Source organism: Doryrhamphus excisus, linkage group LG15, assembly GCF_037039965.1.
Source record: "Doryrhamphus excisus strain RoL-2023G ecotype Guam linkage group LG15, RoL_Dexc_Guam_v1.1, whole genome shotgun sequence".
NCBI classification, from domain to species: domain Eukaryota; kingdom Metazoa; phylum Chordata; class Actinopteri; order Syngnathiformes; family Syngnathidae; genus Doryrhamphus; species Doryrhamphus excisus.
This window is the reverse complement of record NC_136371.1, coordinates 6,254,023-6,279,889: the sequence shown is the minus strand read 5'-3', so window position 1 is coordinate 6,279,889 and position 25,867 is coordinate 6,254,023. Positions and strand designations below refer to the sequence as shown.

The following is a 25,867-nucleotide window of genomic DNA, read 5'->3' as shown; positions in this document are numbered from 1 at the left end:
TCCCCATGTTATGCTTACTTAATCGTGAATGTGTGTGCAAGTAAGATGCAACTACAAAAAAAACTTTTTCTTAACTGTGTACAGAGCTGAGTGCAGACACCCTGACTACACTGATCAGCCATACCACTATAATCTCCTTAATACTGTATAGGAACTATAACAGCTCTGACATGGGACTCCACAAGACCTCTGACTTGAGTGTTGGGCTATCTGACACCAAAGTGTAAACATTAGACCCATGAAGTCATGAGATTGGGTTGCCCCCCCCATGACATTGGCTCTAAATGTAAATTAGATTGAAATGTATAGACTTTGGAGATTGTTATACACTAAAGATCCCACATGTCTGTAGTGTGGTAATTCACATTGGCCCGCTGAAAGGGGGCCATTGTCCCGAAGCAATATTGTCTCCAAAAAAGGATATACTTTGTGTGCAAATCATTCTGTAGGGTACAATTGCCAAATGACAATCATATAAATGACAAAACCCCGGAATTGCATTTTTTTAAAAAGCATCACAATGCAGATATTAACCGGTTTTTGTAAGAGAAAACAAGACTCATCACAACATTGTCTAGTTCTGAAGCTGACTACTGGAGGCACTTTGGACCATCAACTACGCTGTCAACCGTTCTGACCCCCCCATTCACTATTAGAACCAGCGTGAACTTTATTGTAGGAATTTATGCTTCAGCACCCTTCTGGGGATTCCAACAACATGGGAAATTAGCTGCTGCCAAGATATCAATTACCCTTATCAACCATTATTACCCTGTTGTTGCATCACTGGTTGTCCTTCTCTTGCACAGATCCACTTTGAAGAAAAAGTGTTAATTGTAAAAAATGTCATTCAATTCACCTACAAAGGATTATAATGATACGGCTGGTCAGTGTATGTGTATTGTGGTTTCATGGCAAGATGAACTCTGCATCGGTTACTGTATACAGTCCATGACATGAATTTGCAGGGTGTCCATATCTGGAGCCTGGTACTGGCACTTTGGACAACATAAATCTGGCAGATCCTCAACTCCTGCTGCTCCTTGATCACCGACCTGCACCAAAGCTTGACTGCGGTACAATGATGGAGGGGGTGCCGTATTGAAAGCTCCAGCAGAAAATCCACCTGAGAAAAGGTTAAATGATGGTAATGGTTTTATTTTAGTTGAAAATGCGTATGAGTTTCAAAGAAATACTTCACACAATTCGATTCACAGTTCCACATGTCCAAAGGGAGTAGGAAGTAGGAATCTGTTGCAGTACATCTATTCACTTCCTGTTGTCCATATGCGATTTTTTTTTAATACATAGAAAAGTGATAGCCTATTCCAGCTGTCTTCGGGCAAGAGGCGGGGTACACCCTGGACTGGTCGCCAGCCAATCACAGGGCACATATAGACAATAACCATTCACACTCACATTTGTGCCTATGGACAATTTGGAGTCGCCAATTAACCTAGCATGTTTTTAGAATATGGGAGGAAACCCTGAGAAAACCCACGCATGCACGGGGAGAACATGGCCGAAGGTGGAATTGAACTCGGGTCTCCTAGCTGTAAGGCCTGCGCGCTAATCACTCGTCTACCGTGCAGCCGGAAATATTAATTAATTTTGTGGCCTTTGTATATCCTCTACACGCGGCATTATGCATTATCCTCACTGATCTGTTTTTAGCAGTACATTTAGCAAGTGCAGATTGCTTTTCCAATTATTACTCTATATCTACGTAAAACCAAAGAGCAGTAAAAAGTATGAAGTGATTTTTGATCAAGAACAAACTTTGCTTAATTCAATATTGAAGTGTTTCTCGCCACCTTATGCTGTATATTTATAATGTTCTGATTTGCAGAAATATATTTTTTCATTCACCATGTCAATGTTCACTGCGTCTATTTGTTTTTGCTTATATGGCTCCTTTCTATTATTGCTAAATAGTTGCTTTACTTAGGTTCAAATACACATTACATTTTCTCTATTAAAGCAAACCACCATTGTCAAGTGCTAAAATGTGTGAAAAGCAACTAAACTTTTTTTTAGTTCACCCTCTGTTAGCATACCATAGCTTGTCAGTGATGTACCTTGTGGAGGTGGAATATGTGAGACTCGTGCCGTAAAGTCCTCCTGGTGTCTTAGCTTCATTTGCTCCATACGTGCCCTGAAACAGTTCAAGATTCTTCATGAATTTGCTTAAATGCCAATTTGCCAATCAAATATTTCTTTTTCAACATAACAGGGCCAGATCTAATCTTGACTATGTACCAAGATGCCTGCTTGGCCGCTGCTGTAAACATCATCTCTCCTCCAGATTCTGGTACAACATCATATTAATTCAGGCCACAGGGACAACATCTGGATCACTAACAATCATAAAGGAAGATCCTTGACTTCCTCAAATGGAATTTGTATACAGTCACTGCTTACAGGGCGACAACTGTCTCCTCCTCATGACCAGATTCACAGAGGAGTTAAGCAGACTTTATGCATTTGACTATATGATATTGGAAGAGCAAATTTTTTATAAAAAACATTTACCGGGATGTTGCTTCCTGTTTGAGCCTGTCAATCTCAGCCACGGCTTGAGTTAACTGATCCTGCAGTTCCTCTTTTTTCTGGTTCAGCTTTTCCCTTGCTTCTCGTTCTGCTAGAAAGTCTGCCTTGTAGATCTCAGCCTGAAAACAAAAGCAATGACAAGTGACTCACATACGACAGGTTTAGGGTTAGAAAAGTGGAAAAAGTATAATAGGCCCACACTTGCATTTTTTCTTATTTCCTTACACAAGTATTTAGAAATGTAAGGTTGTCTCATGTTGACCAGCAATCGTGTTCAGACTGATAACCACACAAAGTATAGTATAGCTACTTCAGTATACAACAGAATCACTGCCAAATATCTTCATTACAGGAAGTCAATAGATGAAGTCAATGTGTTGCATTCTGTTGCACTTTTAATGAACTGATGAAGAACCCCATCCGAAGTAAAGTAACATTTGCATTTGATAGCTTATAACAATGTGTCGAATCAGTGAAAACAATGCAGTCATGTGTGACACACTTACAGGAATGCAAAACTAACCGATCATTTATAGTAATATGATCGTTGAGTTGTGCACAGACTGCATGTCTGCTCAGTTGATGAGACAAACATTGCAGGAAGCAGTTTGTATTTTTGATCCTCATGTCACCCAGCAACCATACCTGTGCAGTGAGGACAGGAACGGTTTCCAGTGAGCCTTTTTGTTGCTCTGCCTCCTCTTTCAGCTTGTCAATCAGGTCCTGCTTTAGGGCGAGTGCTCTCTCTGCTTCCTCTAGTCGGCTGCACAAATCTCCTCCCTGAAAACAGGAACCCCATAAAAGTTAAGTTACGAACCTGTTTGGGTGGGAGTTAATCAGTCATTAAATGTATTTTTACCTCACTCTTCAGTTTAGAATCATAGTCTCTAAAGAGACACGTGTAGGCATGCTGAAGCTGTGTCAGTTTTTTTCTAAGAAATAAGAATGGAAACAAAAGGGCACTATTGAGTGAATTATACCAAAGTAATCATTCAGTAACAATTTATATAAATAACAGAATTGGTCACAAAATAGTCATAGCTCACCATAGTAATAACAATAATCGTACTTGTAAATTAGCAATAAAGGCAGTTTTCATAACCGTGAGTTAGATGAAAAAGAAACACATTATAATGAATTCTCCTAGTAACAATAGTGAAGACGTGTGTGTGTGTGTTGCCCCACTTTTCCTCTGTGACAACATGTCTCTCGGCCTTCAGTGCTTGCTCCAAGCTCTGAATCTGCAACAGAAGTTTGTCCATATTCACGTGATGCTGACTCCTCTGCTGCTCCAGTTCTTGTTCTGCCACCTGCAGGGCTTTCACCTTACTACACAGCCTACACACAGGTACAGAAAAGTAACATAAATAAGCACATGGAGACTCATTTTTAAATACAGTGGAACCTCGGATAGCATCCGTCCCCCACTTACCATGTTTTTTTTTTTTTAAGGTTGAAAACTTGCACCTTTGTTTGTATGCATTCTCTGGTTCAATATGTACAATATGGCAAGCGTCTTAATACACCGCGTCCAGCTATATTCCTAATTTTTTTTTTCATTCAGAAAAAAACCCCTTCTTTATTAAAGGGATAGTTCAGATTTTTTTTAACATGAAATTGTATGGGGCGGCACTGTGATCAAGTGGTTAGCGTGCAGACCTCACAGCAAGGAGACCAGGGTTCAATTCCACCCTCGGCCATCTCTGTGTGGAGTTTGCATGTTTCCCCGTGCATGCGTGGGTTTTATTCCGGGTACTTCGGTTTCCTGCCACATTCCAAAAACATGCTAGGTTAATTGGCGACTCCAAATTGTCCATAGGTATGAATGTGAGTGTGAATGGTTGTTTGTCTATATGTGCCCTGTGATTGACTGGCGACCAGTCCAGGGTGTACCCCGCCTCTCGCCCGAAGACAGCTGGGATAGGTTGAATGAAATTGTATGAAACCCAGCAACTCAATACCTACTTCCTGCGCCGAGTTCTGGTCGGATTTCTATGCTGAGGTAGTTTCATAGTCATGTTTACTTTCACTATCCCATCAGTAAACACTGAAACTGGTGAAGTGAATGTGCGAATGAAAGGTCTAAATGGACACTTAATGTTACTTTTGCATTCATTTGAAGACTGCTGTGTCAGGAAGGTGGTGGTGATGGTTGATCTTGCTGTCACATTGTGTCTTTGGGGAGAATCCTCAAGAATCACGTATTGAATGAAAGTAAAAGTAAACTTAAATGTTCATTTATCCCTTTCATTCGTCCTTTATAAGTATCTGTTGCCATTTTTTAATAGTTTTCTGCATGTCAAACTATACTTGTGAAACTACAAAAACATGTTTTGTGTTAACACCTTTGGCTTTCTGGAACAAGTTAATTGGATTTACATTATTTCTTATGGGAAAAATTTAGTCGGTTAGCGTATGTCTCGGTTATAGGCAGACCTTCTAGAACAAATTAAATACGCTAACCAAGATTCCACTGTATCATTTTTAGGCAGTGGATACTTACTTGTCCTCTAGCATTTTGCGTTCATGCTCGCTTTTGTCGAGGGAGCTCTGCCGCTCATTCAGTTCTGCTAAAAGGGAAGTTGCCTGAGCTTTCAGAGCCTCACAGTCCTTGTCTTTTTGCTTGAGAAGGGCCTCAGTTCTGTCTCGCTGAGCAGAACTCTTCTGCAGGTAGTCAAGTTTCTCCTCCAGCTCACGATACCTATCAATTAAAGACAGACTTGTGATTAATTTGGAATAATTCTGTATAATAAAGCCTTTTTGTTTAAAGGAGCTCTATTACGCTTTTTCCACTTTTACCATGCATCCATTTTCTATATGGCTAATCCTCTGACCTATAAATGTAATTGGAAATATTTGTTCAGGTTTGAAGGACAGCTAACTTGCCTAAAGAAGTGGTTGGAGTTGCAGATTCCAGGTGAAGAGAAAAATATAGGGCTGTTTTGTGAACATGGGCAAAGCTGGACTATCCGCCAAACTGTTATTGAAGGCTGATGGCTTTCCAACGTTATTTGGTCATGTTGAAGAGTCAGAAGCGCAGGCTGTCAGTAACAATTCATCAGTGTCCTAACTGTGTTTATTTTGTGTAAGCAAGCAGATGTCTGTGTAGCATTACAGAGTATGCATACAAGGAGCGTCTTACCTGTATGCATGCAAAGTACAAGCTCACAGATGTCTGGAATTGCTAATGGCTTTCTCACCACAAACGGTGTATCAGTTTTTTTTAAACATGTGTAGTCCGGTAGTCATTTCTTATCAGCTCGTATACGATAAAATTACAAAACTGGGGCTCAGCAGGAGTCTGGAAGTCCTTGGGAGCACTTTGGAGTGGGACTGTCACTACGCAATCCCAACATTTTAGATATGTAATACACGCCTTATACACACAGCAATATTTACCCCGCCAAGATTTGAGAAATTACAACATAATCGACCAATTTAATACCATCTCTATAGTACAGTTTATAAGCCCTCTTTTCTCGGTTCCATAAATTATTTTACGTTTGTATCGTGTGTAGCTGCTCTTTAGAACTCCCCAACAAACGGACGAAATGAGCGTAATAGGTCCCCTTTAACAACTAAATATATTTTTCACAACTACTGTACACCACATTGGCAAAAAACAGACAAAAGAGGTTATAGGCAAGTCATGTCAGCAACAGCCACAGTACTGAACAGAGAGGATATTAGTGAAAGAAAGAAAAGCCACACAGAGCTGTGGGCTCACCTGCCCTGTGTGGCCTGAAGCTGTTCTGTGAGTTTAGCCAAGCTAGAGCTGGAAAAGGGAACAAAGAAGAAGAAGGAGAGAGATGGAAATACAAAATAAGGCTGTGATTGGGAGAAGAAGACCTCTCTCTAAGCCTAAAGGCTGGGTTATACTTTCTGCAAGAACAAACCACGCAGAAATCAGCTTGAGAGTCCGTGTGTCTTTCTACTCTGTGCAGTATCTGCTCCCAAACTGCATCTACTATGGTACTATGCTAGAGCGGAAGAAGTTTGCCATTGTTTACTCCACTTTCAGAATAGCAATATTTGCCTGTTTACATCTTGAAGAAGAGTAATTGTGTTGTATTTATTTGTTGTTGCAGCAGAAAAGGAAGAAAAGGTGGTGCACTCGTCATTAGAAGAGAGCTATTCGTCATTCTTCCCACCACAAGGACTTGTACCCTGGCAGGAGAATGTGCTCACAACCTTGCGGATGCGTTTTAAGATGACAGGCTTAAGAAGACAATGCATCTATAGTGAGATAATTTAACAGCGTTACTTAGTCATGCTGCAGTTGACACACTGGGAATTTAGTAGTGTTAGCAGTCCAACAATGGAAATTTGAGAGAGCGGACAATATGTTATACCAGTCAGATGAATGCTGGGCCTCAGAACGATGTTGACCAACCTCCTCCGGAGCATTGCTTGCCTATCAAAGAGATTCATGTCAGCCTTTTGGATGACACGATCCATCAAACAATTGTGTCAATTACCTACCTGTGCCTGGGCCAGTTTAGCCCACAGCTGGTCAATGCAGCGACGCATTCGCTCTCTGTCTTTTTCACCCTCATCCCTCTCCCTCTCCAGCTCTTCATTCTTTTTTTTCAACTCCTGCATACCTTCTTCCAGCTTTTCTTTGTGGCTGTTCAGTATTTGCAGGAAGTCGTTTCCACCCTCGGCGGGCTGTGGGGAGAGGTGTACAATGTGACCGTGTGAGGAAATATTACTAAAGAACAAAAATGGAGGATTATCTAAATACAATATTATATTATGTGGTTCGATTCTCCATGGGAAGTTTGCATGTTCTCCCTGTGCGTGTGTGTTGGTTTACTCCTGGTACTCTGGTTTCCTCCCACATTCCAAAAACATGCATGTTCGGTTCTTTGGCGACGCCATTGGCGTTCATTGTTCATTGGCAAAATTGTCCATAGGTATGAATGTGAGCTCCAAATTGTCCATAGGTATGATTGTGAGTGTGAATGGTTGTTTGTCTATATGTGCCCCGTGATTGACTGGCGACCAGTCCAGGGTGTATCCCGCCTCTCGCCCAAAGACAGCTGGGATAGGCTCCAGCAAACATACCCACAACCCTAGTGAGGATAAGCGGTATAGAAGACGGATGGATGTGTTCTATACTGTACATTAGAATAACATTGCATGCCGCTGGTGTCAATATCTACAATTAAACCTTACCAAGCTGCGCGGCGGAGTTGTCTGTGTGTGCTGATCTGCTTCTTCTGCTCTCTTCCTGTCCCGCTGGTCCACTGTCTGAAAATCATACAACAAATTCACATGTTGCTTGTTTATATTCTAAATATTGTAGCATTCCATAGCATGGTTGGGTTGCTTTAGTTTCTATTTATTCACTGTCTCTGAGGTACAGCAGGCAGGGAACTTGTGTCAGCCCTCTATGGCCATCCCTTGGCAATGTATGCCATAGATACTGCATTTAATTAGCATTAGTAAGATATTGCAGGGGTTCCCTCGAGGTAAGCTGAACCAATGATGCATGCATGTAATTCAGGTGATGATTTTCAGTTCAGTTAATGAACCAACCAACCTGCGATGCATCTAGGGGTCCATTCTTGGTTGGAATAGGCCCTTCGGTCTGATTGGAGCTACAGCAGTGGTTAGATAAGGAAGGTGGCCCATTCACCAGGCCCTGTAGAGAGTGGTTCTCCTGAGCCAACCTCTCTACGAGGGCCCGGGCTTCCTGGAAACGACAGCTAAGAAATTCTCTCTCTTCCCGTGTCTTTCGCTGCCAGCCCTCCATCTCTTCACAGCGCTGACGCAAGGCTAGGTTGCTCCGCCGCAAGGCCTCTGGGTGAAGAGAAAAAAGGGGCAAGTTGTCAAACAAATGTACACAAACTCATTTTTACAATAAAAGGTGAGAGGTCAACACATCAATTCCTTAAAGACATTAAATAAATAATAAAATCCAGTATGCTGGTCTAAGTTGCATGTTCATTTTTTTCATGGTTTTACAGGAATACAATTAAAACTGGTGAAAATTGATGTAATTTTACTGTCCCTATTGTCTGGTGATATGACAGATTATAATACAAGCAGGCCATCTGCCACAATAATGATTAATTATGTGTACATCTTTTGTAATCCACTATACACACACACACAAGTACACAGTACCTCTGAGTTGCTGATTGTCTCCGAGCAACCGGGTCACCACTTCATTGCCTGCCAGCTCCGGTGGGACCCTGAGGGCCCCCCCACTGTCCTCTCCTGACATGTCCCACTGCAGTGGACTGTCAGGCTGGGGCTGCACCATCCCTGGAAGCACATGTATATGAGTACATATACATAAACACACACTAACAGTAGATACATGCACACACACAATATGCGCCTATCTCCTTCATACAAACAAAGGACGTTACCCGACACAAGCATGTTCGTTTAGTTTCATTTGAAACCTTCGATGACAACGGTTCCGTCCATGAGTGCCATACCTTTGTGCCACTAACATCTGTACCACACGAACATGGATAGAACCTCGTAGGTTACTGCAGGAAAACATTACGTCATCCAAAAAGGATGGGTCTAAACGCGGGACGTACGATGTGAAAATGCCTGTTCACATTATTATTATTATTATTATTGTTATTATTTTCAAGCATGTTAATCGCGTAAAATGTATTTAACACAGTCGACATTTTCACTGTCTATTGAATACGAGAATTAGTCGTGTTTTGTTATACAGCTCGATATTTATCATGCTTCCACACGGTACTGATACAATGTACAAACAATTAACAAACCAAAATCAAATGTATTATACCTTTTATAAGCAGATATGAAATACAGTGTTACCTTTTATTATTTTCCAGTGTTGTTATCCGGACAAACGGGCAGCCAAGCAGTCGCTGGCTAACAACCTGAGAGTGAACCCAGCTAGGTAGCCACTTACACAGGCTAATGCTCCACAGCTAGCAACTTAGCTTGGTCAGCTAGCTAGAAAATGATTATTTGGGCTCTCACAAGCACTTGTTGACAACCATAGATATTGACAGCGTCAACCTTGAATACTTCAGCGACTGGGTTGTTCCTATATTTTCAGGTTTTCCTGAAACGTTATGCGTGGGTTGAAGTTAACTGTCAAATCCATGACGAAGAGAGTGTTGTTAGCATGTTACGAACACGTAAACCCCGTGTTTACGCTCTCAGGCAGAAGGTCCTAAATTCAATAATAACAATAAAGCTATCAAACATATCTGGGATTAACAAAAGCAATTATGATAAAGCAGATGCTCTGAAATACTCAAACAAATCTGTCAAAAGCCAATTTATTATTTGTTTTTTTATTCATGAAATATTAATTTTGTTTGTGCTTCCCTGACGAAATTCCTGCCAATGTCACACATTCCATATTGTTATTGTTAGCATTAATAACACACAACTGTTTTGCAGTGCGCAATGTGATGTTTTCTAATACATATGGTTGTTTTTACAAACATTAAAATTTAATTATTTAGAACCCTGCTCCTCATCGACTTTGATACAATTCAAGAGAGACAAAACTCAGGGGAAAATTAAAAGCAAACTGTATACAGGAAATCCCCATCCCTTTTCCGCATTGGGTGATGACGTCGCTTGGTCACAGCTACAGTGGCGCTGTGTACTTTTAGCTAATGTGTGGTAGGTAGTGGAAGAGGCTTCAATATGCTGGTCATCCCAACAGCTGGCGTTATTTTGATAGCAGTTTGTATTCATTCAAGTTACGCACTCTACTTCCACATAGGAGAGACTGAGAAAAAATGCTTGATTGAAGAAATTCCAGACGACACCAGAGTTGTCGGTAAGCAGTGCAGGGCAAATTACTTTCAAAAAGTAGTTACAGAACGGAATTACCTCTTCTTATATATATATAGGTTATCAGGAAAAGTAATCATGTTATTGTGAAAAACATTCAAATATACGTGTGCCGTTGAGCGCTTACAGTATCAGTTAATATAGGAAGGATTTGTCTTCACTGTTGCCAACTCCTCAGTAAGTGTTGATGACGTCATCAGCGGTGGTAGAAGTCGGTAGATGACGTCATCGGTTAATTTGCATATGACATAAGAAATGCTGTAGGGAAAAAAAAACCTAACCTCCTCGGAGAGACAAAAAAGTGAGTAAAAACACCTTTATTATGTTTACAACTATACATAAACTTGATTATTGGTCTAAACTTGATTTTTTTTTATTTTAAATTGGCCAACAACAATTAAATTATTTTAATATTTTATCCCGGCGACTACCTCTTAAAGTATTGCTAAGTATTGCTAATTTCCAACGTAAAAATTACATCCGGACTCGCCTCCACCCTTTATCTTTAGGACTACTTGTTAAACTTTTAACACATTACTCCATCGCATGTTCTGACACACTGGCAGGTAGGTAACGGAGTCCGATTGAGGCTTCATTGTGATGATTAGTCATTTAATGACGATTAAGACAAATTTCTGTTTTAGATTCCGCTCTATAAAACCAGAATGTTGCCAGATTTAGCTACAAAGTCGCCAAGTTGGCAACACTGTCTGTGTTTTGTGATGTTTGGATTTCCAAAGCCCATGAATACACCTCATCTGGGTTTGATCGGTGGAACTGTTGTCATGTGAGTATGGGGAGGAAGCGGCCATTCTACTACACTATAATGACTTTTGCCTCTTTACAGGTCAGTACAGAACTCAGCTTTGGAACAAACCAACCAACTCTTTTCTCCAGTCCGCCCCCAGTATTGGAATGCATGTTGAAATTAAGGATACCGATTCAAAGGTACAGTGAAGAAAATAAGTATTTGAACACCCTGCTATTTTGCTATTTCTCCCACTTAGAAATCATGGAGGGGTCTGAAAATTTCATCGTAGGTGCATGTCCACTGTGAGAGAGATAAACTAAAAAGAAAAATCCAGAAATCACAATGCATGATTTTTTAACAATTTATTTGTGTGATACAGCTGCAAATAAGTATTTGAACACCTGAGAAAATGAATGTTAATATTTGGTACAGTAGCCTTTGTTTGCTATTACAGAGGTCAAACGTTTCCTGTAGTTTTTCACCAGGTTTGCACACACTGCAGGAGGGATCTTGGCCCACTCCTCCACACAGATCTTCTCTAGATCAGTCAGGTTTCTGGGCTGTCGCTGAGAAACACGGAGTTTGAGCTCCCTCCAAAGATTTTCGATTGGGTTCAGGTCTGGAGACTGGCTGGGCCATGCTAGAACCTTGATATGCTTCTTACGGAGCCACTCCTTGGTTTTCCTGGCTGTGTGCTTCGGGTCGTTGTCGTGTTGGAAGACCCAGCCACGACCCATCTTCAATGCTCTGACAGAGGGAAGGAGGTTGTTCCCCAAAATCTCACAATACACGGCCCCAGTCATCCTCTCTTTAATGCAGTGCACTCGTCCTGTCCCATGTGCAGAAAAACACCCCCAAAGCATGATGCTACCACCCCCATGCTTCACAGTAGGGATGGTGTTCTTCGTATTGTACTCTTCATTCTTCTTCCTCCAAACACGCTTATTGGAATTATGACCAAAAAGTTCTATTTTGGTCTCATCTGACCATAAAACTTTCTCCCATGACTCCTCTGTATCATCCAAATGGTCATATGCAAACTTAAGACGGGCCTTGACATGTGCTGGTTTAAGCAGGGGAACCTTTCGTGCCATGCATGATTTCACATCATGACGTCTTAGTGTATTACCTACAGTAACCTTGGAAACGGTGGTCCCAGCTCTTTTCAGGTCATTGACCAAGTCCTGTCGTGTAGTTCTGGGCTGATTCCTCACCTTTCTTAGAATCATTGAGACCCCACGAGGTGATATCTTGCATGGGGCTCCACTCCGATTGAGATTGACCGCCATGTTTAGCTTCTTCCATTTTCTAATGATAGCTCCAACAGTGGACCTTTTTTCACCAAGCTGCTTGGTAATTGCTCCGTAGCCCTTTCCAGCCTTGTGGAGGTGTACAATTTTGTCTCTGGTGTCTTTGGACAGCTCTTTGGTCTTCGCCATGTTACAAGTTAAAGTCTTACTGATTGTATGGGGTGGACAGGTGTCTTTATGCAGCTAACGACCTCAAACAGGTGCATCTGATTCAGGATGATACATGGAGTGCAGGTGGACTTCTAATGGGCAGACTAACAGGTCTTTCAGGGTCAGAATTCTAGATGATACACAGGTGTTCAAATACTTATTAGCAGCTGTATCACACAAATAAATTGTTAAAAAATCATGCATTGTGATTTCTGGATTTTTCTTTTTAGTTTATCTCTCTCACAGTGGACATGCACCTACGATGAAAATTTCAGACCCCTCCATGATTTCTAAGTGGGAGAAATATCAAAATAGCAGGGTGTTCAAATACTTATTTTCTTCACTGTATGTATGAAATGCTTAAACAGGAGATGTGGCTGTCAAACACAGCTCCAGTACATACAGTATAGAGAAAATCTAAGGATTTGACTTTCTCTGGCCCTTTCAGGTCATCCTGTCTCGTCAGTATGGATCTGATGGCCGGTTCATCTTCACATCTCATACTCCTGGAGAACACAACATCTGTCTGCACTCTAATGCTACAAAGACAGAACTCTTTTCTGGAGGGAAACTGGTAGGACCTTAGTTGCTGGCATAGGGGTACTGATAAAGCAATTATAAATGATGCTAATGATAAAGCAAAGCTGCCAGACCTGACTTTTGTCACTAAGGCATAAACAATGACATACAATATACACCAACTTTGATTGATTGGATATTCCATACCATTTAGTTGGACGAGACTGACCATTTGATCTGTCAGGTTAAATGTAGATACCATTGCCATTACTCCCCTCACTGCACTTAGTTTGACATAGTTTTATTTAGTGGTCTATGCACCTTTTATTTACTGGGAATCACATCGACAGGGCAAATCTAACCTCTTCACATACATTGCAGTCACACTGGCAGATGTAAATGTTGAAGTTTTGTCCACACTCTCAGGTCGGATTTTTTTAAATCTAATTCCAAGTAGAAGTATTTCAGCATTTCAATAGTTTCAGTCTCTATGGTTGTTTGTGAGCATGAGGTGGCTGAATGTAATGTTGCATTTACAATGGGAAATATACAGTATCATTTTGCCTTAGCAGACACAGTAGTACAATAATCAAAGTGTACTGATGTGAATATGTCCAGCACAAGTCCACATTCAGCCCTTGAACCACCTGCTTGCCTGCTATGTTGCAGAGACTGCACCTGGATATTCAGGTTGGAGAACATACCAATAACTACACAAATATTGCAGCCGTGGACAATCTGACTGAGCTGCAGCTGCATGTAAGACAGCTTCGGGATCAGGTAGAACAGATCCAGAAGGAGCAAAATTACCAGAGGGTGAGTAACACTTAAAAACTGCATTCTTTTGTGCTACGGTGGCTGAATGTTGTCTTTTCCTAGTTTCGAGAGAAGCACTTCCGTATGATCAGCGAGAGCACCAACCAACGCGTCCGCTGGTGGTCCATCACCCTGATCTTGTGGTCCATCGCACAGATGCTAACTCTCATCATCACAGACGTATGGCTGAAAAAACACCAGAAAAGTGTCTTTGAAGATGAGGAACAGGTTTATTTTATTAATATTGATTCTCCAAATGACTATTAACGTCATGTGGCAATAGAATCTAAAGGCAAGGGCAACACAAACGAGGTTTCCAAGATTAGATTGTCAGCAATCTCACTTGGTCATTTTTCCTGCCTATTCAGAAATGTATAAATGATTGCTGTTTCGTGGTAGACTGTGGTCTATTATTACTCATATCCTCAGTACATATTTAACTGGAAATCATTACACATTACAACATTTATTTCAGTAATGACATTGCTAATACATTTGATAGACTATAGTCTAAATCATTCTTATCATTGACTTGCCATGAATTCAACTAATCACCCAGATAAACAAATTTTAAGCTGTGATGTTTGGTAGTCCCAAACCATATGCACTTTAAGCAACTTTAAACAGTGCTATTAATCTATGTTGTTAAGACACATACCTGTGCTTGTTTTGGGGGGAATCTGAAAAAAGATAAATCCAGGTCTTTTGAATCGTTTATTAGAGCAATTACAATTTACAATGTATTGTTTCTGGATCTTGCTCACCATCATGGCGGCCAAACCTGCGCGGGTCATAATACGGAAGTCATTGTAACTCTAGACTCCTTGGTTTCAACATACCTGTCAACCCCGCTTTTGGACTCTCAGGCAGAACTTCCTCAAACCCAAAACAAGCATGGGATGAACTACTACAAAAATATTGACCAATCTGATAGTTTTGAGGTCTTGACCGTGGATTTGATTGTAATGTATTTTTTTAAAGAAGCAATTTATGATTTCATTTGTATTTATCAAAATTATATTTTCATACTATGTATTACACAAGCCATTTTATTAATTTCTAGCATTGATATAACAGTTTTTTGCAATGTACATTGTGATATTTACGAATACATAAAGTTGTTTTCAATAAAAGATATTGTTTTGAATATTCGATGTTCTCGTCGACTTTGATACAACTTGGGAGATACAAAAATCAGGGCGAAATTAGACTCTACAACTCTTCCTTGTTTCGCATTGGGTGATGACGTTGCTTGGTCATAGCTACACTGACTGTGCTTTTGGCTAATTTGGAGGAAGCCTCATGATGCTATCTGTCGCTACAGCTGGAGTAATTTTGCTAGCAGTGTGTATTTATCCAGGTTACGCACTCTACTTTCACATAGGAGAGACTGAGAAAAAATGTTTCATTGAAGAAATTCCAGACGAGACCATGGTTATCGGTAAGACGTCGGCACGTTAGCTTAAGAAAGCTAGCTAGCTATATACGCTGTCAGCCGGTTCCATTCAAGGCGTCGAATATCTCCCATTTTCCCATTTCACAGTTTAAAGAACGGAATACAAACTATCCGTTCCACTACATTTCATTTTAGAGACGTGAATTATCAATCTGACGTATATTAAGTAAAACGCTGTAAACGCGGTGCTGCTCAGTATTACTCATACTTCAATATGTCAGAAAAATGTTTACTTTTGGTACTTGTTGAAACTAACTAAGTTGTAGAGTCAAAGAAATATATGCTGTAGGCATATATTAAAAGTATAGGTTATGTTCGATAATAACACGGTTGAGTTTGCAGCAGCTACAGTGTAATATTTCCACAGTGAAATGAAATGAGGAAACTCTATAACCAGCAATTATAAAGTAAGGGTATTTTCTGTAGAAAAGTTAATTTTATTAAAAACGCGACAGGATATTTCTTTACCCCTCATTACTTTGTACAGCATCTTTATGTCCCAAAAAGTACTGTTGCTCTTATTAATATGCAGTGGCAGTTATTTATGTCATCATCGGTTTATATTGTAATAACTTGTGTCTCTTTACAGGAAAGTACAAAACTCAGCTTTGGGACAAACAGACCAATTCCTTCCTCCCGTCCACTCCTGGTCTTGGAATGCATGTTGAAATCAAGGATCCAGATGCAAGGGTGTGTATGGAATGCCGTGGCTCTAAAAATACGTTCCAGTACATATAGAGAAAATGTAAAGACTTGCTTTTCTTTGACACTTTCAGGTCATCCTGTCTCGTCAATACGGATCTGATGGCCGGTTCACCTTCACATCTCATACACCTGGAGAACATCAGATTTGTCTGCACTCCAACTCTACGAAGATGGCTCTGTTTGCTGGAGGGAAACTGGTAGGACCTTAGTTGTCGGAATACGGGGCACTTTGATAAAGCAAGGATGCCAGACCTGTTTTTTTTTTGTTTGTTTTTACCGTGTGCTCACATTATTGTAGACAATAAATAATCTACACCAGTACATTCACACATTCATCCCTTGAAATGCCTGATTTGCAATGTTGCAGAGAGTGCACCTGGATATCCAGGTTGGAGAACACACCAATAATTACCCTGAAATTGCAGCAAAGGACAAACTGACTGAGTTGCAGCTTCGTGCCAGACAGCTTCTGGATCAGGTGGAACAAATCCAGAAGGAACAAAATTACCAGAGGGTGAGTAACATTTAAAAGTGTACTTTCTGCGGGCCCAAGTAGCTGAACGTTGTCTTTGCGTAGTATCGAGAGGAACGCTTCCGTATGACCAGCGAGAGCACCAACCAACGCGTCCTCTGGTGGTCCATCGCCCAGACGATTATTCTCATCATGACGGGCATATGGCAGATGAAGCACCTCAAGAGCTTTTTTGAAGCTAAGAAACTGGTTTAACCGGAGTGTGGAGAGGAGACAGACAGACTTGAATGACTGGAACGAAGCCTTGCCCCCCCCCCCCCTCCACCTCCCTCCAAGAATTCAGGTGACTTTTTGTCGGCCATGGATGATGAAGGGAGTTTTAGTACAACATCCCAGTTGCCTTTCTCGTTTGTTGTATTTGCCTGACATCCGTGCACATCTTTTGGTTGTACAGCAGCAGATACGCAACACAATGACACCCATCTTTCATTTCGAGTGGGGTTTCGTCACTGGTAACCATTGGCTTCACCATTGCCAACACGTCGTCCCTTATTTAGACACTAAATGAATGATAAGTTTATAATTTTATAGAATGTTTGTTCACACATAGCCACACCCCGTGATTCTTGTAGTTGCAAGAACATTGGAGATTTTTTTTCCAATATTGTAACAATATTTATAAATGTCAAAGAACTGTGAGATTTTTCTTATTGTATTGCTTTATTGGAGCTAGCATTCATTTACTTGGTGTTCATGAGGTTTTTCGTGATGTGATATAAGGGGCTTTAAACATGGATGTTTGGGTGCCAGGCTTTATTTATTATTGGAATGTGACCATATTCTGTATACAAGTACAGTTCATCCAGTTTAATACTGAAGGCTTCAGTCATGCATGTATGGGTTGTTGATTGAGATTTTTCTCTTATTTTGTGAAAATGTCCGCTTCTTGATGCACTACTGTCAGACATTATCTTCATGAAGAAATGTGGAATTGCCATAAAATGTTCCAGCATTGATGTCGTGTGGATGTCACCTCCCTGAGCTTTGTAAAGACAATTGCTTCCATCTTTTTTTAAGTCACTACATCATACCCAGCAACTCCAGGTATTTTACAGTTCAGAGCAAGACGCTAAATATTGAAAGTCTATGACATTTTTTGTGGAGACTTGCAGAAATTTAGCATAGACTGCCTTTCATCTCCACATCATCTCATTCTATAATTCACTCTTGGCTAAGGAGGCAGAGAACGGAGAAGAGTACCACAAAAAACAAACACTAATTGCATGAAAAGTCCTCATAAACGCTAAGTGATTTATTAAATCAAGTATTTGTTTCACCTGCACAACAAAAAGGTACGTTGACGTGAGACAGTCAAGCACGTTGGGTTAGACTGATAAAAAAAAAAAGTACAACGCGACAAATTACCTGAAATGGTTGGTCTATCTTGTAGCACAGCTCAAAGTACCAAAGGTTAGCAACACCTGTTAAATGGAACTATTTTTTTTAGTGACTAAAAGACCCCCCCACCCCAAAAAAAAAAATGATTCCACTTGTGTGAGGAGTCTTCTGTACCGCTGTTACTTTCACAAGATGAAAAGTTTCATTATTTCTCTTACGAATGTAGCAGATGAGAGTTGTTAGTGTTCAGATACTGTGAGGTGCTGCATTTTCTTGGCGGCCTCTTCTGACACCAGTTTGGAGGTTTTCTCAGGGCTGGGAGCGGGACTGGGAACTGGAGTGTTTGCTGCGCTGTTGGGATATTCCCTATTGCCGAAGATGATGCTTCCCACGCGCACGTTAGTGGACCCCACCTCGATCTGCAACACAGCAGCACTGCAATGTAGCAAACTTCCTACTACGTTTGTTTTTGCAAACAACAAAACAAAGAGATTGTTCATTCATTCATTCATTTTCTACCGCTTATTCCTCATGAGGGTCACGGGGGTGCTGGAGCCTATCCCAGCTGTCTTCGAGCAAGAGGCGGGGTACACCCTGGACTGGTTGCCAGCCAATCACAGGGCACATATAGACAAACAACCATTCACACTCACATTCATACCTATCAACCACATAATATCTTTACCATTAATAATAATCGGTAGCATGGCTGTGCTTATGCTACACAAAGTATTTCCATTCTAACTCGTCCTCAAGCAAGTCTAATGTTTACGATCCTTATTATACTCATTTTTCTGCCTGTGTGTTGAGTTGTGGACTCCTATAGAGCCGCTACACACAATAACCAGCAAAGAAAGCTTTCTAGATCTTCCAGAACCTGCACCTATTCCAGCTATATTTCTTTGGATTTCGTGCTTCCCGCGAACACGGTCTGTTTTAATTTCTTCCACCCATGCCCACCCCTCATCAAAGCACGCCCACTCAAATTTCTACTTGATTGCATATCTTGTGGCGGCTCTTGGGAGTGCTTTGACGCAGCGTTAAAATGCTATTACACGACAAGACATCAAGCAAAAAGAGTTTGCTACTCACCGCATGTTCGAAGTCTGTGGACATACCCATGCTTAGCTCCACCTCCTGCAGTGGCAGCTTCAGACCATCACAAACCTCCTGCCGCTGAGTCAGAAGCATCTACATGGAAGTAAACATACTTTAGTGCAGTGTTTTTCAACCTTTTTTGACCCACGGCACGGGCACACCACTAACCAAAAATGTTACAAAATGTCACCACAACCTCACACGTGCATCAATAAGTCTATGGGAGGAACAAGGTAGGTGTTGCCACACGGACCAATATTACATTGCTCTGCCAGTCTTTACGCCACAGACACTCCACAGTAGCCACGTTTTTACATGACCACTTTTTCTCTTTCCGAATGACCTTTCAGGAAACAATGGTATCCATAGAAAGGAATATTCCAATCTCTTGTCTACATGCGCCGTGAAAATCAAACAGAATAGTCGATAGGGCATGCCCAGTAAAACGTAAACATCAACATCACGTGATACCGGCTTCCCCGAGTTTTTCTTTCACTTGTTGGAATAACTCCATATTGCCAGTTTTTCGTCTGTCCAGTCTTGAAATTTAGTTTGAATCAAAAACAAACTTTAGTATAGAAAAAATAAAGTATAGAAGGGTTTAAATTCTGTTTCACAGATGGCAGTAATGCACACGAAAGTTGCTTGCCAACCGCCAATAAACAACAGAAGAAAAAAAACACCACGAAGAAGGCGGCACCCTGACAACTTTCTGTTTGAGCGGGCACAAGATACCTCAATCGGATTGGTTAAAGGAATATTCCATCCCTGTTCAATTCTTTCCGTTTGAGCAAATAAACCAAATGCAATTGGAATATTTGGGTCCATGTATACTATTGACATAATATTTGCAAATGATGATTATTCATTCATTCATTTTCTACCGCTCACCCCTCGCGAGGGTCGCGGGGGGTGCTGGAGCCTATCCTAGCTGTCTTTCGGGCGAGAGGCGGGGTACACCCTGGACTGGTCGCCAGCCAAATCACAGGGCACATATAGGCAAACAACCATTCACACTCACATTCATACCTATGGACAATTTGGAGTCGCCAATTAACCTAGCATGTTTTTGGAATGTGGGAGGAAACCGGAGTACCCGGAGGAAAACCCACACATGCACAGGGAGAACATGCAAACTCCACACAGAGATGGCCGAGGGTGGAATTGAACCCTGGTCTCCTAGCTGTGAGGTCTGCGCGCTAACCACTCGACCGCTGTGGATTTAATCCTAACAAGATTCTAAACAGCCTGAAAAAAAATCATAATGTTTGTTTGTACCTGGAAGTCTGGATTTGGGCCCAGGGTGAGGTTGTAGCCGTAGCGCCCAATGGTCATAAGTCCTGAGAACTGCAGGGCGGAGCATTTAGACATGATGTGCTTCACAGTGTCGACGGTCTCCTCCGGCGGGAGGCCGTGTTTACCTACAGTTTGCATGTAAAACAGCGTGTGAACACACACTATTCAAATCTGGTTCGAAAATGCAACGCTGGAGTCAACACAAACTCTGTTCGCCGCTGGTGTTGAGCTGCACCATGATCTTTAACCTCTGTGTGCTCGCTCCTCTGATGCGCTGCCAAGAGTTGTTGACCTTATCGGCTAGTTTGGCCGAATCGACCGTCTCCACCAGGAACAAGTTGGGCACGCCTGGGGAGAGGAAGAAGACCAAACCTGGTGTACCTTTCTAAACATGTGGTTGTTAGCAGGCCAGCTTGCACTGACTCACCCAAAAGTTTGTTGACATTATTCTTCTGTAGATGACCGATGAAATGCCACTTGATTTCTGGGCATGATTCTAAAATCTAAAAGAAAGATGATTTATAAATTATTATTTCTGATGTCTTGGCTTTTGCTAACATTGAACAAATTTGCAAACAACAAAACAAAGAGATTGTTCATCAACCACATAATATTATCTTTACCATTAATAATAATAATCGGTAGCATGGCTGTGCTTATGCTACACAAAGTATTTCCATTCTAACTTGTCCTCAAGCAAGTCTCATGTTTATTAAATTATGCTCATTTTTCTGCCTTTGTGTTGAGTTGTGGACTCCTATAGAGCAGCTACACACAATAACCAGCAAAGCAAGCATTCTAGATCTTCCAGAATCTGCACCTATTCCAGCTATATTTCTTTGGATTTCGTGCTTCCTGCGAACGCGGTCTGTTTTAATTTCTTCCACCCTTGCCCACCCCTCATCAAGGCATGCTCACTCAAATTTCGACTTGATTGCCATCTTGTGGCAATTCTTCTGTAGATGACCGATGAAATGCCACTTGATTTCTGGGCATGATTCTAAAATCTAAAAGGAAGATGATTTATAAAACAGGAAGACAGTATTTGCCCTTTTTCTGATGTCTTGGTTTTTGATAACATTGAACAAATTTGAATATTAGTCAATGTCAAAATACTTACTACGTTAAAAAGCCATAGCATTTCAGTATGTGGAATCAAACTATGGAATGGATTGAGTAAGGACCTCAAACAATGCACAACGATGAGCCAATTCAAGAAACAATACAAGCAGTTGATGTTTGCTAAATACAAGGATGAAGAGTCTTGAACCAGTCATGATGTGCTATATATATCACTATATTGACACTTACTATGGTACCCATTATGTCATTGGATGGTCATATCACCTTGTACTTCGGTACGAGGTGCATTATAAAAAAAAACAAAAAAAAAACCTTAAACTGTATTATGGACAGCAGGAAGTGAACAAATGTAACAGTTACTGATTGTAAAAGTACCAGATGGTGGGGTAGGATTTAATAAGCTTTGCTTCTTCCTACTCCTTTTGGACATGTGGAACTGTGAACTGATTATGTGATGCATTCAATTGTAATCTGATGCATGTTCAAATGAAATAAAACCATAACCAAAACAACTGAACAAAGTTGAACCATCACACTACCTCCACCATATTTTACTGTTAGACATGATGTTTTGTAGTTTTGTTGTCATTGACTTTTGATGATCTGAACATTTGAGCGGGAGAATATATCAGGAAACAGACAAACCCTTTAACCACCCCACTGTAGAAAACGTGTCAACTCACCACAGGATCTGAAGCTTTGTCCAGAAGTTCATTAACCTGGTGTTGAGACACAAGCATGTAGTTTACACCAGGGAGATTTTGAGATGCGGTGATCGCATCATTTCCCCACATGAACTCTTCCTAACCAATCAAATTTGACCCTGAGCAGTGCCGAAATGGGCATGTCAACTCCCTAACCAATCACCTGCATCCTCACTTCCTTGTTGACATTGACAGGGATGTCTTTGATAACCTCCTGTATTAGAGAAACATCAGCACACATACAATATACTCACATAATTTTCCCCAAAGTTACGCTGTCCTTGTCTGTAAGCTTCCACCACCATCTCTGGAGGTTTGGTTTTGCTGACTGCGACCAGGCGGGGCGGCACATCTGGTAATGTCTGAAAGAAAAACAACATCCTGTCATTTTTTTGTCATATCAATTAATAGAATCCAATATAACAACAACTCCTGAATCAGACTTGACAAAGATCATAATAGTCATTATTAACTGTCACTGTCAGAAGGTTTGTGATTGAACAATGTGTTTATTTTATGTATAAAGATTGCATTGTGTGATAATATTAGAAGCACCATGCTTTGGCCAGAAATAGCACACTTGATGAGAAGAGGGAACAGCATGGTGAAATGTTGTTGTGTTCCAGACATAGTAAATAGTAGCCTACAAATACACAAACGTGCACGATATTACGATGCATGCAGACACAGCATAAAGGAGCCAGGAATAGACCACGCATTATGTTATGAGACCCACTCTCTCGCATCCAAAGGTTGCCTGTTTGACAACCTTACATAACAGATCGTGTTTCAAACGCACCACGTTCAACACCGGCGTCCGAGGCTTTACATCAGCGGTGTTTTGGGGCAGAAGTCCCCGTGTTCTAACCTTACCTTGGGCCGCCGTGACGCCGCCTGGTTCACTCGCTCCACCACGGACTGTAGCGCCTTGCCTACCTCCTCCGACATTGCTACTCTCCACATATTAAGTCAAGAGGCTGCAGCGTGCTACGTCTCATGTGACGACAATCACCTTTCAAAATAAAATACAATCGGAACGGGAAGCTGGTTTCCGGTTAAACTACAATTCATTCACACCAATATAACAATAATCTATTTTATGTAATACAACAGAAAAATAATTGACGCAGAAAGTTATGCAGAAGGATTAGGCAATGAAAATAATTATAGTTCAGTCAACTAAAATATCGACACTTTAGATATCAACTCTTCACAACATAAAATTAGGCCTGGGTGATAAACAGTTACTAAAATGTACAACAATAACCAACGTAATTTTACCCATGTCGATGAAAAAAAAGAAAATGTATTTTTGTGTGCCGGTATGCTATGTTCTTTCCCCTTTAAGACCAGATACAGCATGGGTAGTCACGTGACTCTAACCACCCAATCTGAACAAAAAGGGAAGTAGACAACGAGGAAATTAAGCGGCTATAGTATGCTAGCACTGTATATTACTGTATTTCACGCGTAGAAATACAAGCTCCTGTAAGTCCATATCATAAGTAAATATAAAATGAATTAAATTTCAGGAACATTTTGGCGCCTTGCCTTGTATATAAATCTACAAGGAAAACGATTGGACACAAAACTTCTAAATGGGATACACTTGGCTTTTGTATCAGCTTCATAGGAATTCTACATACATTTCATTTGATACAATCACTTTTAAATGCAGTGATCCGGCTAGAACGCTGGATTTACGAGAATTAGCTGTAGCACATCCTGATCCATGAGAAATGCATTTTTGTTCCTGACAAAGTGAACATGGATGAAAACAAATACAGATTTAAGCGAAAATATACTACACTACAGTCATGGCAAGGTAAAATTAAATTACTATGCGAAGAAGCGAGGCAAGTTAACTGACAATTCAACACTAGCACACATAGTACAAATGAATGTTTTTATTCACAAACAAGCCTTTCCTTTTACACAAAACAGTCATTTTACTTGTTGAACAAAAAGTATAAAAAAACCCATTAGAATCAAAACAGACAGGCCCTCCTGTTTCATCTCAGACTCTCTCCAAGGCCTCTAACATGATGATGCTGTTGCCTCTGATGACCTACAACATAAAAACAAACAATTTAGCTCTCCAACAGTAATCTTTTTTCAAGAAGTATTGTAGTCATCCTTGAAGGAACTCCCCTTTTACTGATACTCCAGGTTAGCCTCTTAAAAAAACAGCACAGCAACATTTTATTACCATTGTACTGTACCAGGGTGAGAGTCACAGAGTTAAAGCATGCAAATATGGTTTTGGTTCTAATGGTGATAGCTAATTTAACACTTAACAGTGAAAGATATACTGACCACCATGCCGATGGTATGCTGTTGTCCCCCTGGTCCCATTTCCAGACAGTCATCCACCACAAGATTCATAAAGGGGTCAAATCCTCGAAGGATGCCTTGCACGTGTCTGCCTCCGTTCAACTTTACTAAAGGCAACATATAAAAACACCATTGTTATTATTCTACAGCGATACAGTGTAATTGGGTTCGTATTAGTGCATAATCAGTTGTGGCTGTTGAAGTAAAAGCGACGGTGAGTACTCACATGAAAGCTTCTTGTCCATGAACCTGTAATAAAAACATAATTGAATAGTTATATTAAGATCTCAGAGATTACAGATGCTAAGACAACGTATAGGCTAACAACTGCTAGCTTGTTTCAGGGTAACTGAAAACAACGTGCGCGCGATACGGCCATTGTTAGCCAATTACAAACACACCCGTGTGGCAAAATGAGATGTGAATGTTGCTTTTGAAATAACTTACTTTTTCAGCTCTGGGGGGTGTGCTTTGCTCATTTTTTCTTTTGATTCTTCACCGCTAAATACGGACGATCGTTGCCTTTTCGTTAGACAGACCCGCCGAAGGAAACGTGTAGTGAGGAACCGGAAGTTCTTGTTTCTTCTTCTAAATTCAATTTGAATGGCTGCCCCCTACTGGATTTAATCGAGCACTACCTTACCTCGCTATAGCTGACGCAGTTGGGGAAATAGTCAAACGAGAGCATACTATTAACTGCTTGTTCACATTTCCCGTTCATTTCATACTTAACAAGTTTATGTTAGTGAATATAATATTACTGCACAATACATTTCAAGGTAAAGTAAAAGCTAAGCATATTAGCTATTATCCCATTCGAAAATAATTATACAACAAGAGTCTTTTCAGGCTGTTTAATTATGCCTTCTTTGAACAACCCAAACATGTATAAATCACTTTAGAAAATCAAATGGAAGTTTCAAAAGTGTAGAAAAACAATTCACAGCAGATTTTGTTTTAAAAAAACTAGCAGAAAAATAAAGAAAAACTCACATCAAAATTTGAAGTGGCCAACCACACTTGTACAAAGTTACTGATGAGTTCATAAAAAGGCATGTATTTGGGTAGGACTATCGAAAGATGCAAGGGGACATGTTGAAACCCTAATTTGTATTACCCTATATGTGTCAGATGTCTAATCTTACAGTTCAAGTGTAAGAAATAAACACGATTTTCCACTCGCTGACACACAAAATGTGTCGTTTTGGTGAGCTAGGCAAATGAGATTCTGCTGGCCATGCTAGTCCTCCTCCTCTTCCCTGGTTTCCAGGTGCTTCTGACAGTGTTCCAAGAAGGAATCCAGTGTGGAGAAGCCCTCCTGGCAGGGAACACAGTGGTAGAACCTCTGCCTTTTCGAAGCCGGCCACTTGAAAGTGTGCATCTCTTCTGTGCAAACGCTGCACTCTCTGCTCA

The 25,867-nt window shown here is 40.8% G+C and overlaps 5 protein-coding genes across 8 annotated transcripts; 2 read left to right on the top strand and 3 right to left on the bottom strand.

Annotated features, from left to right (window-relative positions):
• Positions 1-804: 804 nt before the first annotated feature.
• ikbkg (inhibitor of nuclear factor kappa B kinase regulatory subunit gamma) lies at positions 805-9,710 on the bottom strand. 4 transcript variants are annotated; one of them, XM_078796529.1, is made up of 14 exons: positions 9,364-9,710; positions 8,683-8,823; positions 8,096-8,355; positions 7,729-7,803; positions 7,033-7,218; positions 6,903-6,964; positions 6,278-6,325; positions 5,054-5,251; positions 3,736-3,888; positions 3,410-3,482; positions 3,196-3,330; positions 2,533-2,669; positions 2,079-2,155; positions 805-1,126 (listed from the first exon to the last, which is right to left on the bottom strand). In XM_078796529.1, the coding sequence occupies exons 2-14, from the start codon at positions 8,819-8,821 to the stop codon at positions 936-938; spliced, it is 1,734 nt and encodes a 577-aa protein (XP_078652655.1). In that variant the 5' UTR covers positions 8,822-8,823; positions 9,364-9,710; the 3' UTR covers positions 805-935. The 4 variants fall into 4 exon arrangements, with proteins under 4 accessions (XP_078652655.1, XP_078652656.1, XP_057907410.2 ...); XM_078796530.1 differs by lacking the exon at positions 9,364-9,710 and adding an exon at positions 9,003-9,082; XM_058051427.2 differs by lacking the exon at positions 9,364-9,710 and adding an exon at positions 8,931-9,073.
• Positions 9,711-10,129: 419 nt separating this feature from the next.
• Positions 10,130-15,036, top strand: LOC131104354 (transmembrane emp24 domain-containing protein 4-like). Its single transcript, XM_058051431.2, has 5 exons — positions 10,130-10,348; positions 11,210-11,310; positions 13,022-13,147; positions 13,762-13,908; positions 13,972-15,036. Exons 1-5 carry the CDS (start codon positions 10,213-10,215, stop codon positions 14,173-14,175), a joined length of 714 nt encoding a protein of 237 aa, XP_057907414.2. The 5' UTR covers positions 10,130-10,212; the 3' UTR covers positions 14,176-15,036.
• Positions 15,037-15,148: 112 nt separating this feature from the next.
• On the top strand, positions 15,149-17,557 carry tmed4 (transmembrane p24 trafficking protein 4). The gene is made up of 5 exons (XM_058051432.2): positions 15,149-15,349; positions 15,954-16,054; positions 16,141-16,266; positions 16,437-16,583; positions 16,647-17,557. Exons 1-5 carry the CDS (start codon positions 15,211-15,213, stop codon positions 16,794-16,796), a joined length of 663 nt encoding a protein of 220 aa, XP_057907415.2. The 5' UTR covers positions 15,149-15,210; the 3' UTR covers positions 16,797-17,557.
• Positions 17,558-17,820: 263 nt separating this feature from the next.
• plpbp (pyridoxal phosphate binding protein) lies at positions 17,821-23,142 on the bottom strand. Its single transcript, XM_078796633.1, has 8 exons — positions 22,994-23,142; positions 22,375-22,482; positions 22,100-22,135; positions 20,761-20,836; positions 20,541-20,681; positions 20,316-20,458; positions 19,032-19,130; positions 17,821-18,358 (listed from the first exon to the last, which is right to left on the bottom strand). Exons 1-8 carry the CDS (start codon positions 23,081-23,083, stop codon positions 18,179-18,181), a joined length of 873 nt encoding a protein of 290 aa, XP_078652759.1. The 5' UTR covers positions 23,084-23,142; the 3' UTR covers positions 17,821-18,178.
• Positions 23,143-24,012: 870 nt separating this feature from the next.
• Positions 24,013-25,051, bottom strand: snrpg (small nuclear ribonucleoprotein polypeptide G). The gene is made up of 4 exons (XM_058051713.2): positions 24,902-25,051; positions 24,681-24,703; positions 24,437-24,561; positions 24,013-24,188 (listed from the first exon to the last, which is right to left on the bottom strand). Exons 1-4 carry the CDS (start codon positions 24,931-24,933, stop codon positions 24,138-24,140), a joined length of 231 nt encoding a protein of 76 aa, XP_057907696.1. The 5' UTR covers positions 24,934-25,051; the 3' UTR covers positions 24,013-24,137.
• Between the last annotated feature and the right edge of the window lie 816 nt (positions 25,052-25,867).